Consider the following 15,471-nt stretch of genomic DNA (forward strand, 5'->3'; position numbering starts at 1 on the left):
GGACAGGTTTTGTGTGAACTAATGGGACAGCAGCCATTTTGTTTACCCCGATGATTGCTCCCCAGACAAAACGAGCCATTATAAATAATGAAAGGTATTTGATAATCTATTTATTATAAAATAATATTTAAGTGTTTAAATTTTTTTAATTCCTGGAGAACCCCTTTAAGAGACTCCGCCCTTTCCCATTTCACAGTGGTGGCAAATGCAGAGTCTGTGCTGCTGCTACCTGAGGAGTACAGATGGTGACTGCATGCGCTGCTCACGTCTGGGTACACCTGGAAGCATAGAGACGCATGCACATTCAGCATCTGTGCTACTCAGGTAGCAGCACAGCCTTTCCGGTCAGAGATGAGGCGCAGGCACGGGATTGACAAGGCCGGTGCCTCGCTGGTCACGGAGGCCGATTTTTTTTATTGCTAATCTCTATTCAGTAGTGAACGTTTGTGGGAATATTTTTTTTTGCCTGATCAGTGCTCCATCTAATCAGCCAACAAATGAGCAAACACTCGGTTGTCCTGCTGATTGGATCTTTTATGCAGGGGTTAAAAACTCGTTTTTTGGCAGCACATCGCCCCATATAAACAGGGGACGTGCTGCTGACATGGACAGCTTGTATAGGACGAAGGCTATCAATAGTCTGTGAAAGGGGCAGGACTCTATCACTTGCTTCTCACTGGGATTTTATGAAAACGAATGGACCAAAACATGTAAGTGACCCTGCATTTCAGTCAGGTGACAGATGCCACGGTCGATAGTGACTGCAGCATCTAAGGGGTTATAGGAAGGCATCTCCCCCTGTCACTGCCATTGACCCTTGCAAAAATAATCATCACAGTCCTGTTTTTGTCAGAAGGGCTGCATGAAAAAAAGCTGGCTGTCCCCTTTGCTAGGCACCCTATCAGTTAACGGTTTAATTCTGCTGCAGCGCCACCACAGGGGAAATTAAGCATTACACAATGTCCATTTACTGTAAATCAGATGGCTGTGTAACACAAGGACAGGCTGGGCGTCCATACGTTCTGCTGCAGTACGCTTTCATTATTGCAATATTGTAAATTATACAACCAACTACAGTCAGTTGTTGGCCTGGGAAGCACATTGTGTGATATCATGAGCGTCCACACTGCGTATAGGAACACAGTGCCTCTGGAGGAAACAGAATGGCACTGGCTTCAAGTCTTTATTTTATAACCTTATTGTACAGTGCACTGACATGCTGACGTCCATTCTATCCCTGGACTGTGGCGGGTGGGGTCAGGCGGTATACGTTGTCAACCAGAGTGGGTCCGTCACAGTCGCTGAACGGCTTCTGTGCTGCAGTTCTTAGTGAAGATGATCATGTCTACAGGAGAGTGACCACAGTGACATGTCTGCACTCTGAGTCTCTTCCGCAGACAAGGAGGCATATTACTATTGTCAAACACATTTTTGGTTGAATACATAGATTTCTAATAAAAATGCTTACTTTTTAGAAAAGCACGGACAGAGATTTTGAAAAGTTTTATTTGTTGTATATTTATGGACATCAGATTTTCTTATAAATGAGCCAGTTTTAGGTAATTTTATTTTTTGCAGCTCAGGGGTATTCCACAAAAAGTATTTTCTATGCACAGATTGTAGGGGTTCTGACCACTGAGACCACCAGTGATTCAGAGATCGGAGGGTGGGAGGGGCAGATTTCCCTTTCTGAATGGGGCAGTAGCTCATGTCGTCTCACCACGCTATTAAAGAGGATGCCCCACAAATAATATTGTAAAGTTTTCAAACCAGCACCTGGATCTGAATATTTTTGTAATTGCATGTAATCAAACATTCAGCATAGCTGTTATTCAGTAAAATCTATCTGTATAGCGCTGTTTGTTTTTCTTATTTCTCTGTCCTGCTCACGGAGATGGCCGCACATGCTCAGTTTCTTCCTTCAACTGCCTTCTGAGCTGTGATAGGGAGAGCATGGACACGCCCCCTGAGCTGTGATAGGGAGAGCATGGACACTCCCCTTAAGCGGCCAGCTTGATATAAATCTACAGAGCAATGGATGTGGAGATCTCTGGATCCTTGTGATGTCCGATTTTCATTTTTACTTTAGTCAAGTAATAACCCCTGTAACTTCTAAAGGACTGCGAGAGCGCTGTCTGTGTAGACCCATAGAAATGAATGGAATGGTGGACAGACATGCACAGTACTTCATTCAGAGAGGGGATCCAGGGACCCCCTTCCTCAGGATCACTGGGGGTCTCAGACTCCCACAATTAGATATTTATCATCTATCTTGTGTATAGTCCGGGTGGCACAATGCCAGTGTTGCTTTGCATTATTTGGGTCGAGTTCACATCTAACCGAGAACATCTTGTGCGTTGTGTGGATTTATTCCCACATGCCACAAACGTACTGCTAGCTTAACTGGCTTTGTGAGGAACTGGTGTGTGTCTGACACGAAGACTGTTGTGAATGGTGACAACCCGCTGAACAGGTTGGCGCTATATAAGCAACAGGAAAGAAAGAATACAGTAGAAGTGTAGGGCCTACTGTACAATTCAGGAACAATTGTAATCCTCCCATTTTCCTTTAATTGTAAGGCATCATTACATGACAGATGCAAAAAGACAGATACTGTACTACAGAAAGTCTCATCTATCTATAGGCTGAAAGGCACTCTAACAACAATACAATCACTACACAGCCCACTGTGAACAGTGTTAAGGCATCCCCGCTTTATGGTTGTACACACAGTTTTCTGGTCAGCTCTCGGGAACAGAATGGGAGGACATGGAAAGACAATGTGTGAAGCAAAGGTCAGACACTTCGGCACAGTCTGTTGTGGTATAAAATGAAACATAGCTGTAAACATGGACACGAAACATACAAAAAAAGATTTCTAATTGTAAAACGAACGTCTTAATGCTGCATTGTTACTAAGGTTATGTAGTGGTATTATCTACATACATGTTGAGTAACTTTGTGGGACTGAATTCGAGTTACTGTCTGCATTTCACAACTCTGTAGGCTTCAGAGCTGAAATCTTTATGCTTTCTTTGCTGGCCCAGTAGCTACATAAAACCTTCCTGTTTGTTGCGGTCTAGAACAGGCGCTGTGCTCTCGTCTGAAAACCTGTCGATTGTTTCCAGTAGTGACCAGCAGAATTTTGAATGCAGCTCTAGGCTATTATACCGGCTCTAACTCAGTAACGTAATGTATTTATCAAGTCATTGTGACTATTTATGAAGACAATATCTACATTTAAACTGTAAAATGGTGTTTTAAATTTACATTTTAAAGAGGATTTTGCAATTTTGAACATTGATGGCCTACATTTCGGGCTCCCGCTGATCTGCTGTTTGAGAAGGCACAGAGCAGAGCGCCATACATTGTATAGTGGCTGTGCTTGGTATCGCAGCTTAGATCCATTCACTTCTGTGAGGCTAAGCTGCGCCATGTGACCGATGACTGGAGAAGGTTGTGGGGTTACTGCCAGCACCAGTGCCTTATCGAACAGCTGATCAGCAGCGGTTCCAGGAATCGGACCCCAGCTGATCAGATATTGATGTCCAGAAAAACACTTTTGGGAGAGATTTATCAAGACCAATGTTTTCTGCATGTAAGGCCTCATGCACACAAACGTAGTTTTGGTCCGTATCCGAGCCGCAGTTTTTGCGGCTCGGGTGCGGACCCATTCACTTCAATGGGGCTGCAAAAGATGCGGACATCACTCCGTGTGCTGTCCACATCCGTTGCTCCGTTCCGTGGCCCGCAAAAAATATATATAACCTGTCCTATTCTTGTCCGTTTAGCGGTCAAGAATAGGAAGTTATATTAATGGCTGTCTGTGTTTTGCGGTTCCATAATTTGCAGACTGCAAAACGCACATGTGCATGGGGCCTAAAAGTAATGATACAGTAAATCTCCCCCTTTAAAGAGGACCTGTCACCAGGATACATGTATTGAAATAGTTATATTACCTTACAGTGCAGCCCCCAGCAATGTCTTTCCGCTTTTTTTTTTTTTCAAATGGACCCCTTCCCTTTCATCCACTGTGGTCCCCATTTGTTTTGGCGCCTCATATGCTAATGAGGCAATTCGGTTCAACTAGGCGGGGACTTGAATTAGAATTTCTCGCAAATTGAGCTCCTTCTCCCTGGCTAAGAGCGGGGCACTCTGATTGGATGCGCTCACAGCCAGGGAGAAGATAACCGTGGCCAGGACAAATTCAAGTCCCCGCCTAGTTGAACCGAATCGCCTCATTAGCATATGAGGCGCCAAAACAAATGGGGACCACAGCGGATGAAAGGGGGGGGGGGGGGTCCATTTGAGAAAAAAAAAAACGGAAAGACATCACTGGGGGCCGCACTGTAAGGTAATATAACTATTACAATACATGTATCCTGGTGAAAGGTCCTCTTTAAGTAGTATTTTGTAGAATTGTGTTATTTTTCTGAACAAAGGGGGTCATTTATGCAGCTGAAATATCCTTATTTTAGGTGTATTTCAGGCGCAGATTGGGGAGCAATAGCTAGTTGTGCTGCAATCTGCGACTTCTCCCCGCTCATGCCAGGTCTAAAAATGTGGGCAGGGAAGGTCTAAATGTAAGACAGCTTAGAAGTTGTCTTACATTTAGAAGTAGGGGAGGATCCGCTGGAGTTATGTAGAGGCCCGCGCCTCTTCATTACTTTGGAGGATCCAGCGCGGGGGTTTATTAAGACAAAAACGCCTTAATAAATGTGCCCCTGAGTCTTTGTTTAAAGAGGACCCATCTTCTATCTATCCTGACAAGTCTGTTTTAGTAACATTCCCTGTGTACCAATTCAGGAGCATCTATTGTTGTAACCCTCTGTTGTCATTCCTCTATTATTCCTACTTTAAATGTATCAATTAATTACCAACTGGGTGTTACATTTTCATCCCATGTTAGACAGTGCAGGGACACAGCCCTTTGTGACTGGCAGAATTTATTGGACAATGTCAGACCATGTAGGGATACCCCCTCCCCAACCGACCGGTAACACCCGTTTGGCAATGTTTTGCATAAACTTCTATGAGGAACAACAGAGGAAAGGAACAACATGCAAATATAAGAAGAGATCCAGGTGACAGGCCCTCTTCAAATACTGTATATGCATATAGCAGGAATATTTATTAATGAAGATGGCATACAGCCTGGCTAAACACATCACCTGCAGTGGGATCATCTACTGTGTGTATGGGGGTATCCCGACTCTCCTCTGATGGCTGCAGTTAGAGGGCTAGAAGGTTTGAGTATTTAAGATTTCAACATGACTGTTCACCAGAAGTGTATGGCAGTAGGAAGGGTAATTGTTTAGCTTTGACCGTTATCTAAAGTATATGACTACCTTAAAGAGGACCTGTCCCCTCTCCTGACAGGTTTGTTTTAGTAATTCCATGTATTCCCTGTGTGATGACAATACTGGAGCATCTATTCTTATGGCTCTATGTTGTGCCGTTCCTGTAATAAATTGCCAGCAGTCTGCAGTAAAGGTACTGCTGGGTGTTACCAGTAGCGGGTGTGTCTGACTCTGTCCAATCAGTACTCCTGTTGTCTCACTGGACACACCCCCAACCGATTACCACCCCTCTGTACCCTTACTGCTAGCAAGTCAGTCATAGTAAAGGAACGGCACAACATAGAGCCATAAGAATAGATGCTGCAGAATTGTTATTACATGGGGAATGCATGAAGCTATGAAAACAGACATGTCAGGAGAGGGGACGGGTCCTCTTTAAGAATGAATCCACTAAACTGATCCAATCTCTACCCTTCAGAACAGCCCAGCAGACATACCTCCCCATCTCAGCAATGTGCAAACGGTTATAAACAGGTCATTTTTATCTTATTTAATTGTTTGTTATCAAAGACAATGCCAAGAAACACGTGTGTAAGAATCATCTCATGGAGAATTTATACAAAAAAACCTTCCTACAGCAACAAACAGTGAATGGTTTGTCTGCGTGATGGCCGTCCATGTACGGAACAACAATGCGACTCTTTCTCCTCAGATGTTGTTAAGTGAAACCATCCAACTTCCTTTGGACCCTTGGCCCGGAGTGTCATAGTCACAATGAGCATCCACACAGTGCTTCAGGCTGTGCTGGATTCTTCTGGCCATGTGAACCATTAGTAACGGGCATCATTGTTTAAAACCTCGCAAGTATAAAACATCTTCAGGTCGCCCTAATTGCACAATATGGCAGTGTTAACGTCTGAGATACCGTCAGTTAATGGCAGAAGGAGAGCACCGTGCTCTGTTGACCGGGCAGACAGATTGTATGAGACAGCTTTGTACTGGAAATGTTCTGCACAGACCGTCTCCCGTTACAGTCCCTTTAGTCGTGTTTCGTCTTCACATAAGTGAGAAGAGCAGTCCAGTCTGTCTGGTGGTTCAGTGGGCACATAGGAGCTTCCGGCATCAGACGCTCGTGGTAGTCTCTCATTTATCAGCATCCAGATATGTTGGGTATTTGATAGTTTCAATTTTTTCCTTAACTTTGTATGAAGGGTAGAGACCGGTCCGGCCTAGTTTACGATTAACGCCCTTTGAGTAGCCATCCCAGTGATTGCCGGCCACGCCAATAACGTCCCCAGGTTCCATGGGGATTTCATCGGCATTTCTCGGACGGTGGGGATATATGGCAATTTGGTTGTGAGCATTCTGTCCTCCGAAATAATAAATATCATCCAGGGAGTTGAAATTAGCGGAAGCATCGGGGTGGAGTGTCTGCATGATCTCATAAGCTACTCGGCAAACCTGCAAGAGAAGGAACAAAAAGTATATCAAACCTAGAATGGAAAAGGTTAGCCTCACTTTTCTAATTTTGAGCATAAGGTATTGTGGCATCAAAGGGTTCTGGTTTTAAGAGGAGACTCAGGTCATCTACCTGTAATAAAGAATAGATGATTACCTATAGGGATGAGCGAACCGACTTCGGATGAAACATCCAAAGTCGATCCGCATAAAACTTTGTTAGAATACTGTACGGAGCCAAACCTGAGTTCGGTAAAAGGTTATTTACAGTAGAAATACATTTTTGAAGTTATTACCTGAAGTCTCGCAAAGTAATAACTTCGGCTCATCGGAGCCAATACATTCTAATACTGTACGGAGCTTCCCTACACCTAGCATGGACGTTTACCACTGATAGTCCATACAGTGAATACGACGGGGAACCTACCTTTAGTCGATTCTAGTAAGTAGATCCTAACATTGATGATCTAGCATTTAGCTATATAGTCCGTTACCCAGGACTGTTAGTGACCAATATTTTGTGTACTTTGTGTTTCCCTCTTTTCTTTCTCAGTATTCCCTGAAAGTTCATTGAAGTCCCCTGATGAGTTCCGGTAATTCGGGATGAAACATGGCATGTAGGGCTTTATAAATAGGGTACGAGTAGGGATTAGGCTCCAATACAGGGAAAGGTTCCGTATGGGGTCGCCCCTGTCGGGGCGGGTGCTCTGTGTTTGTTAGGCAGGATACCTGTTTAGACCCCTACCCTTTATATAGGTAGGGCCTTATTCTAGGGTACAACAGGAGTGCCGGTCACCAGTGTCCTTCTGCCACTCTACAAAAGGACCACCACGCCACCAGGTGTAGATCTCTCTACTGAATGTGGTAAGATCTACCCTTTTTTCTTTTTCCATATATCCTGTGGAATAAATACCGTAAGTGGCGCTTTTATCTAATTGCGTTTTTGTCTCACAGCAATGTGGTGTATTCTATACCTATTTTAAACAATACATAGTAAAAGTTATGTTTAAGATACCCAGTTCACATAATTTTCTGACCATACATACAGATCCGTTACACACATACAGATATACAGTTCTCTTACACACATACAGCTCAGCTTTAGGCCTCATGCACACGACCGTTCTTCGGGTCCGCATCCGAGCTGCAGTTTTTGCGGCTCGGGTGCGGACCCATTCACTTCAATGGGGCTGCAAAAGATGCGGCCAGCACTCCGTTCCGAGGTCCTGCAAAAAAATAAATAAAAAATATATAAATATAGCATGTCCTATTCTTGTCTGTTTTGCGAACAAGAATAGGCATGTCTACAATGGGCCGCCCATTCCGTTCCGCAAATTGCGGAAGGCACACGGACGGCTTGCGTATTTTGCGGATCCGCGGTTTTCGGTCAGCAAAAAACAGCACGGTCGTGTGCATGAGGCCTTACACATACAGTTCTCTTACACACATACCGTTCCGTTACATACATACAGCTCTACTACACACATACAGTTGTTACATACTATGGGGTTTCACTCTGGTAGATAGGGTAAGTGGGCGCAGTACAGAGGCAAAATACAAGTTCTTAACTCAAAACGTCAGTGTTTATTCAGACTTGAGGTAATTGCACAAAACAGCACGTAACTTCATATAACACAAGTCACCTTGCTGGCAGTTCTGCCTCCAGTAGTCCACAGCCGGCTTTAGGGGGCCTGTTTCCCCAGCGTGCGGCTCTCAGCCCTCCAGCACGGCACAAAGCCTCAGCTCCCAAGAATAGAGCCATCTCTGCTGAGCCCTGCTGCCTATTTAAGGACAGCCAGGTGCTGCCAAAAACCGGACCGGCACTTAAACCCGGTCCGGTATCTGACCTCACCTGGCTGGAAACCAGCCCAGCCGCACATGCTGGGAGGAAAATACCTGCCTTGCCAGACACAACCCGTCACTGTTTCACAATACATACAGCTCTACTACACACATACAGTTCCATTACATACATAGTTCCGTTACACACATACAGCTCTGCTACACACATGCATGCACACACACCATCTTTAGTAAAAACCCACATTTCCCTGCACTAGTGCGGGCTGTATAGTCTGGCTCCTCCCATTGATATCATCAAAGGTCTTTACTTACAGTTTTTATTTCTTTTCAGTACAGCGCAGGACCTTCCTCCCCAAGTGCTGAACGGATGGTTCTCCTGCCGGCCGGCTCTCTGACTGATCAGGCAAAGCCGTAGTCAGGGGGTCTGGCCATTCTGGGTCTCCCCGAATACTGTTTATAAGATGCAGGCACTTTTTAGCAAGATTTTTTCTTCCTAAAAAGTGTGTCTTCTAAAGTGAAAAATATGGTATTTGGTACAATACTGCGTATTGTATGGCGCCATAATAAGGATGCAGTAGATGTACACAGGGCTTCTATAGTACCGCCTGCGGAGGTATACAGATGCGCTATAGAAATTCAATATGTATGGAGGTGCATGTTATAGAGCAGGAGGAACTGAGCAGATTAATATACTGAATAATTGTGTAACTTGTCAATTTAATTCCTGCTGGTTCTAGGCTTTAGAGTCCTGTGGGCGGTCCTAATTCCTTGTATAACTGTGCACATAGATAGCTGTCAGTCACTGAGTAGGCCTGCCCACTTGACTCCAGAATGAGTAGACATTAACCCCTTAGGGACGCATGACGTACCGGTACGGCATGTTTACGGAGTCCTTAACCCCTTAAGGACCGGGCTCATTTTCACCTTAAGGACCAGGCCATTTTTTGCAAATCTGACCAGTGTCACTTTAAGTGCTCATAACTTTAAAACGCTTTGACTTATCCAGGCCGTTCTGAGATTGTTTTTTCGTCACATATTGTACTTCATGTCACTGCTAAAATTGGGTCAAAAAAGTTAATTTTTTTTGCTTTTAAAAATAAAATGTTTACCAATAATTTAGAAAAATTAGCAAATTTCAAAATTTCAGTTTCTCTACTTCTGTAATACATAGTAATACCCCCAAAAATTGTGATGACTTTACATTCCCCATATGTCTACTTCATGTTTGTAGCATTTTGGGAATGATATTTTATTTTTTGGGGATGTTACAAGGCTTAGAAGTAAATTTAGAAATTTACAGAAATCTTCAAAATTCCACTTTTTATGGACCAGTTCAGGTTTGAAGTCTCTTTGTGAGGCTTAGATAATAGAAACCTCCCAAAAATGACCCCATTCTAGAAACTACACCCCTCTAGGTATTCAAAACTGTTTTTTCAAACTTTATTAACCCTTTAGGTGTTCCACAAGAGTTAATGGCAGATGGAGAAACAATTTTGAAATTTCTATTTTTTGGAAAATTTTCCAATATAATCAATTTTTTCCAGGAGTAAAACAAGGGTTAACTGCCAAACAACACTCAAAATGGGTTGCCCTGATTCTGTAGTTTGCAAAAACACCCCATATGTGGTCGTAAACTACTATTTGGCTAAACGGCAGGACATAGAAGAAGGGGAATGTCATATGGTTTTTGGAAGGCAGATTTTGCTGGACTGGTTTATTTACACCATGTACCCTTTCAAGCCCCCCTGATGCACCCCTAGAGTAGAAACTCCATAAAAGTGACCCCATCTAGGAAACTACGGGATAAGGTGGTTGTTGTTTTGGGACTATTTTAGGGGTAAATTTGATTTTTGGTTGCTCTATATTACTCTTTTTGAGGCAATGTAACAAAAAAATTAAATTCTAAAATTGTTTCTACATTCGCTATTTAGTTTTGTGGAACACCTAAAGGGTTAACATAGTTTGTAAAGTAACTTTTGAATACCTTGAGGGGTGTAGTTTCTTAGATGGGGTCACTTTTTTGGAGTTTCTAGTCTAGGCTACATCAGGGGGGGCTTCTAATGGGACATGGTGTCAAAAAAAAAACTGTCCATCAAAATCTGCCTTCCAGAAACCATATGGAGTTCCCTTCGTTCTATGCCCTGCCGTGTGGCTATATAGCCATTTACAACCACATATGGGGTGTTTCTGCAAACTACAGAATCGGGGCAATAAATATTTAGTTTTGTTTGGCTGTTAACCCTTGCTTTATTACCGGCAAAATGGATTCAAATTGAAATTTTGCTCAAAAATGGGTGTTTTGGCACCGTTTTTATTTTATATTTTTAACACCGTTCATCCGAGGCGTTTGGTCAAAAGTAATTTTTATAGCGACGACTTTTACGCACGCGACGATGCCCAATATGTATGTCTCTCAGTCTTTGGAGACACTAAGCAGGCATCCTAAAACTGCGGCCCTCCAGATGTTGTAAAACTACAATTCCCACCATGCCCTGCTGATGGCTGTAGGTTGTCTGGGCATGCTGGGAGTTATAGTTTTACAACATCTGGAGGGCCGCAGTTTGAGGATGCCTGCACTAAAACTAATATTTTTTGGGGAAAGAAAAATTGTTTCTGTGTCTCCAAAGTCTGAGAGACATAGTTTTTAATGTTCTCTAGTGGACTGTTGGGGATTATAAAAATTTAGTACTCCATGGAAGTGTGATACTCCCTGAAGCAATCGATAATGCAGAGGCCCAGATGATCGGGCCACGTGTCACACTGAGTAGTGGTGTTCTTTCGTATCCCCCTCCTGTGACACACTCTGCACTTTTTTTGGGTTCGTCCCTTCTTTTCAGTATGGGGGACCACACCTGGAAAGTGTTGGCCAGGGACGATCCGGGCGCCTCCAATTCCCGAGGTACTCCGGCCTGCTCTTTCCCGGTCCGAAAAGATCAGGGCCTTGAGGACTGCCTCATAGAATTGGAGGAATGTCCCTGTGCTGCCAGCGCTTCGGGATAGTACAAAATTGTTGTACATGGCAACCTGCACCAAGTAGACCGCAACTTTTTTGTACCATGCCCGGGTTTTGCGCATGGCGTTATATGGCTTGCGGACTTGATCAGAGAGATCAACTCCTCCCATATACCGATTGTAGTCGACGATACAATCGGGCTTGAGGACCGTTGCCGCGGTACCTCGCACAGGGACTGGGGTGGTGCTGTCACTGTGGATTGTGGACAGCATAAGGACATCCCTCTTGTCCTTATACCTGACCAGCAACAGGTTTCCACTGGTAAGGGCACAGGTCTCACCCCTGGGGATAGGTACCTGGAGGGGGTAGGCAGGGAGGCCGCGTTGATTTTTCCGCACGGTCCCACAAGCGAACGTGGATCTGGCGGCAAGGGACCTGAACAAGGGGATACTGGTATAAAAGTTGTCCACGTACAAGTGGTAACCGTTATCCAGCAGTGGGTACATAAGGTCCCACACGAGTTTCCCGGTAACACCCAGAGTGGGGGGACATTCTGGGGGTTGAATACAGGAATCTCGCCCCTCGTACACACGAAATTTGTAAGTGTACCCTGAGGTACTCTCACAAATTTTGTATAGCTTCACGCCATACCTCGCCCGCTTTGTGGGAATGTATTGGCGGAAACTGAGTCTCCCCTTGAACGCAACGAGAGACTCATCAACCGCGACCTCCCTTCCAGGTACGTAGGCCTCCATGAATTTGGCCCCAAAGTGATCGATGACCGGCCGTATCTTATACAGCCGGTCATAGGCAGGATCACCTCGGGGTGGACATGCTGCATTATCGGAATAATGCAGACATTTCCGGACGGCCTCAAACCGGGAGCGTGTCATGACCATACTGTACAGTGGGGTCTGGTATAGGACGTCCCCACTCCAGTATTGCCTGACACTGGGTTTTTGGACTAGACCCATATGCAGCACGAGGCCCCAAAATGTCCTCATCTCGGCTGCACTGACCGGCGTCCAGCCACCGGGTCTAGCCAAAACTGAACCTGGGTTTTGAGCGACGAACTGTTGGGCGTACAGATTCGTCTGCTCCACCATCAGATTCACCAGTGGGTTACTGAAAAAAAAAAAAAAGTCAATTTCAGTAAACCCCACTGTGGGAATCTGGATTCCAGGATTGCCAGCAAAATCCGGAATCTCAGGCTCAAAGTCCACTGGGGGACACCAACTAAGTTCATCGGCAGGGGGCTCCGGTGGACTTATTTGGTGGGCCGGGAAACCAGTACGAACCCCAGGGCGGCTCGTACTAGGGTGGGCCACAGGATCCCTAGCATGTGGGGCCCCTGGCTCCGCCTCCTTGGTGGCTCATCGTCATCCGATGATGATGAGGAGGATGCGGATGATAAAAGGAACGTGGGGTCATCCTCATCCTCACTGGGGCTCTCAGAGTCGGAGGCAATCTGGGCGTATGCCTCCTCGGCCGAGAACATCCAACGGGCCATGGGTGTGTGTGTGTGTGTATATATGTGTGCGTGTGTGGAAACCTTTATTATATGTGCGTGTGTGTGGGGGCAACGGGTGTTCACGTACTAAAAAAGGCAAAAAAAGAAAGGGCAAGTGTTAGGAAAAAAAAAGTTCAAATTTGCTGATCAGCGGTCGGTGGGGTGGTGGGGTGGTGCGGGCGATGCGCTAACAGTGGACGGACGCTAAAAAGTGCCGGCCAGTCAGCGCACGCAGAAAAAAAATAAAAAATAAAAGTGGTGGTGAGGGGATGGGGGGCTGGTCTGATGGATGGATCAAAAAAAGTTTTGAAATAAAAGAACTTTTTTTTTTTTTTTCTAACTAACTTTTCCCTTCTTTCCCTGCCTAACGGTGCCTCTCCCTCACTGACCCTAACCTACCTGGGTGGCGATGGGTGCAGGAGGGTGATGGATGGCGATTATGGGGACGCAGGAGCTGGTGCTGGACGATGCTGCACGGTCAGGATGCTGGACAGGAAGAGGAGGGGAGAGAGGAGCGCAGGAAGTTTGAATCTCGCGCCTCTCTCCCCTGCACCAATCAGCACCCTGGACAGCAGGCATCAGCACCAGGGCCAGCACCGCCTCTCCAAATCCTCGGACTGCGATAGGTGGTGTATAATTACGCCACCGATCGCAGTCTTTTTCCGGTTCATCGGGTCACAGGACACCCGAATAGACCGGAAACGCAGAAAACCGCAGGTCTGAATTGACCTGCGGTTTTCTACGATCGTCGTTCCGGGGGGGTCAAATGACCCCCCCCCCCTGCATTGTTACGGGATGCCGGCTGAATGATTTCAGCCGGCATCCCGTTCCGATTAACCCCCGCGGCGTCGGAATGCCGATTTTAAGTCAGGACGTACCGGTACGTCCTGTGTCCTTAAGGACTCGGGAAATAGGGCGTACCGGTACGTCCTATGTCCTTAAGGGGTTAAGGACCCATGACGTACCAGTACGTCATGTGTTGTTCCGATCACTGCCGCCCGGCCGGCTGTGATCGGAACAAGGTGCCTGCTCAAATCATTGAGCAGGCACCTCGGCTAAATGCGCGGGGGGGTCCCGTGACCCCCCCTCCCCCCCCCATGTCGGCGATCGCAACAAACCGCAGGTCAATTCAGACCGCGGGGATCAGAGACTTTAGTATTCCTAAAATATATATGTTTCACCCCCCCCCCCCCCTGCACCCCTGAATGATTTTATCCCGGTGGGAGGTGCAGGGGGGGGTGGGGGCGGTGCGGCAGGCGGGATCGCGATCCCTCGCCCGCCTCCCCTTGAATAATCGTTTGTGGCTAGTGGGTATACCAGGGACCGCTTTATGGAAAAGGTAAACAGCCCCCCGATGGAGAGGGAGAGAGCCCCCAGACAGCCCCCCTCCTTACCCTTCCCCGTCTGTGCAGTTCTGGCCACTGCTGAGCAGACGGGGAAGGTTCCCATGGCAACAGGACACCTTCTCAGGCATCCTTCTGTCCATGGTGCTGAACAGATCTGTGCTAAAGGCATAGATCTGTTCAGACAAAGTGTAAGTAAAATACAGTACAAAACACTATATGGTGTACTGTACTGTATTATACAGACATCAGACCCACTGGATCTTCAAGAACCAAGTGGGTCTGGGTAAAAAAAACTAAAAATCAAAAAACACATTTATCACTGATCAAAAATGAAAAAAATTAAATTCTCTACACATGTTTGGTATCGCCGCGTCCGTAACGACCTGATCTATAAAACGGTCATGTTACTTTACAAAATGAAATCATTGTGTAAAACTTACATAACTAAAAAAAAAAGTATACATATTAGGTATCGATCGGCTCTATAAAATATCACATGACCTGAACCCTCAGGTGACCACCGTAAAAAAATACAAAGAAAAACGGTGTAAAAAAAAAGCCATTTTTTGTCATCTTACGTCACAAAAAGTGTAATAGCAAGTGAACAAAAAGTCATATGCACCCCAAAATAGTGCCAATCAAACCGTCATCTCATCCCAAAAAATGAGACCCTACTTAAGATAATCGTCCAAAAACTGAAAAAACTATGGCTCTTAGACACTAAACTATGACTCTAAAGAGACACTAAAACTTTTTTTTTGATTTAAAAATGAAATTATTGTGTAAAACTTACATAAATTAAAAAATTGTATACATATTAGGTATCGCCGTGTCCGTGACAACCTGGTCTATAAAATTACCACATGATCTAACCTGTCAGATGAATGTTGTAAATAACCAAAAAAAAAAAACGGTGCCAAAAAAGCTATTTCTTGTTACCTTGCCGCACAAAAAGTGTAATATAGAGCAACCAAAAATCATATGTACCCTAAACTAGTACCAACAAAACTGCCACCCTATCCCGTAGTTTCTAAAATGGGGTCACTTTTTTGGAGTTTCTACTCTAGGGGTGCATCAGGGGGGCTTCAAATGGGACATGGT

The 15,471-nt window shown here is 45.2% G+C and overlaps 1 protein-coding gene across 4 annotated transcripts in view; it reads right to left on the reverse strand.

Annotated features, from left to right (window-relative positions):
- Positions 1–5,835: 5,835 nt before the first annotated feature.
- FUT8 (fucosyltransferase 8) overlaps positions 5,836–15,471 on the reverse strand; it is a 172,686-nt gene continuing 163,050 nt past the window's right edge. For all 4 annotated transcript variants that reach the window (XM_040411702.1, XM_040411701.1, XM_040411703.1 and 1 more), the window contains one exon: positions 5,836–6,761. In XM_040411702.1, the coding sequence (XP_040267636.1) occupies positions 6,444–6,761 (318 nt within the window). In that variant the 3' untranslated portion in view covers positions 5,836–6,443. The remainder of the gene's footprint in view (positions 6,762–15,471) is intronic.

The sequence above is a fragment of the Bufo bufo genome, chromosome 11, assembly GCF_905171765.1.
Source record: "Bufo bufo chromosome 11, aBufBuf1.1, whole genome shotgun sequence".
Classification (NCBI taxonomy): Eukaryota; Metazoa; Chordata; class Amphibia; order Anura; family Bufonidae; genus Bufo; species Bufo bufo.